Source organism: Oncorhynchus masou, unplaced genomic scaffold (assembly GCF_036934945.1).
Source record: "Oncorhynchus masou masou isolate Uvic2021 unplaced genomic scaffold, UVic_Omas_1.1 unplaced_scaffold_1004, whole genome shotgun sequence".
NCBI classification, from domain to species: domain Eukaryota; kingdom Metazoa; phylum Chordata; class Actinopteri; order Salmoniformes; family Salmonidae; genus Oncorhynchus; species Oncorhynchus masou.
In genome coordinates, this window is record NW_026999736.1 from 174,754 (window position 1) to 175,569 (window position 816).

Consider the following 816-nt stretch of genomic DNA (forward strand, 5'->3'; position numbering starts at 1 on the left):
GTGTGTGTGTGTGTGTGTGTGTGTGTGTGTGTGTGTGTGTGTGTGTGTGTGTGTGTGTGTGTGTGTGTGTGTGTGTGTGTGTGTGTGTGTGTTCGTGTGTGTGTTCGTGTGTGTGTGTGTGTGTGTTCGTGTGTGTGTGTGTGTGTGTGGTTAGATAATATCAGTCATCAGAACTGTTTTCTTAATGTCAGTTTATTCTCTTGTAGAACTTACAGATCTTGCGTCAACTGCAAGAAACAACTCTTTATATTCCAAGAGAAAAGCATTTTTTATATAAGAAATAATAAATATTAATTAACAAAATAGATTCCTTTTGATTCATGAAAAATAAATACTCTTTTGACAATGATAAATAACTTAAATAGATTAAATAACTTAATAATAAATTAAATAAATTAAAAATAGATTAAATAACTTAACAATATAAATAGAGTTTTGTGGCTCGGGGGGGGGTACCCCTAGGTACAGATCTAGGATCAGCTCCCTCCCCCAATCCTAACCTTCACTGTTAGAGGGGGAAATGCTAAACTGACCCAAGGTCAGCTTCCAGGTGTATCTTCACCCTACAGCTAGCCTTCACAGTAGACACGATTGGTCATCTACATGATGTGTGATTTGAGCCTCTGGGCTTGCCGTCTCTTCCTGCGGTTGTCCTTCTTTAGATGGAACTTCAGGGCCAGTTTGGAGGCTTTCTCGTAGATGGTAATGAACTCGGACAGAGCCTTCCCCTGGACTGTGGTGTCACTGGTCTGAGACAGAAGATACAGGCATTAACTATCAGGTAATTAGTTCATCAGGTGTCATGATGATGGTGTC

General features: G+C 40.0%; 1 protein-coding gene across 1 annotated transcript in view; it reads right to left on the bottom strand.

The window, feature by feature from the left end:
- Positions 1 to 451: 451 nt before the first annotated feature.
- LOC135528649 (interferon gamma 1-like) overlaps positions 452 to 816 on the bottom strand; it is a 4,017-nt gene continuing 3,652 nt past the window's right edge. The window contains exon 4 of the mRNA XM_064957765.1: positions 452 to 749. Coding sequence (XP_064813837.1) covers positions 600 to 749 — 150 coding nt within the window. The 3' untranslated portion in view covers positions 452 to 599. The remainder of the gene's footprint in view (positions 750 to 816) is intronic.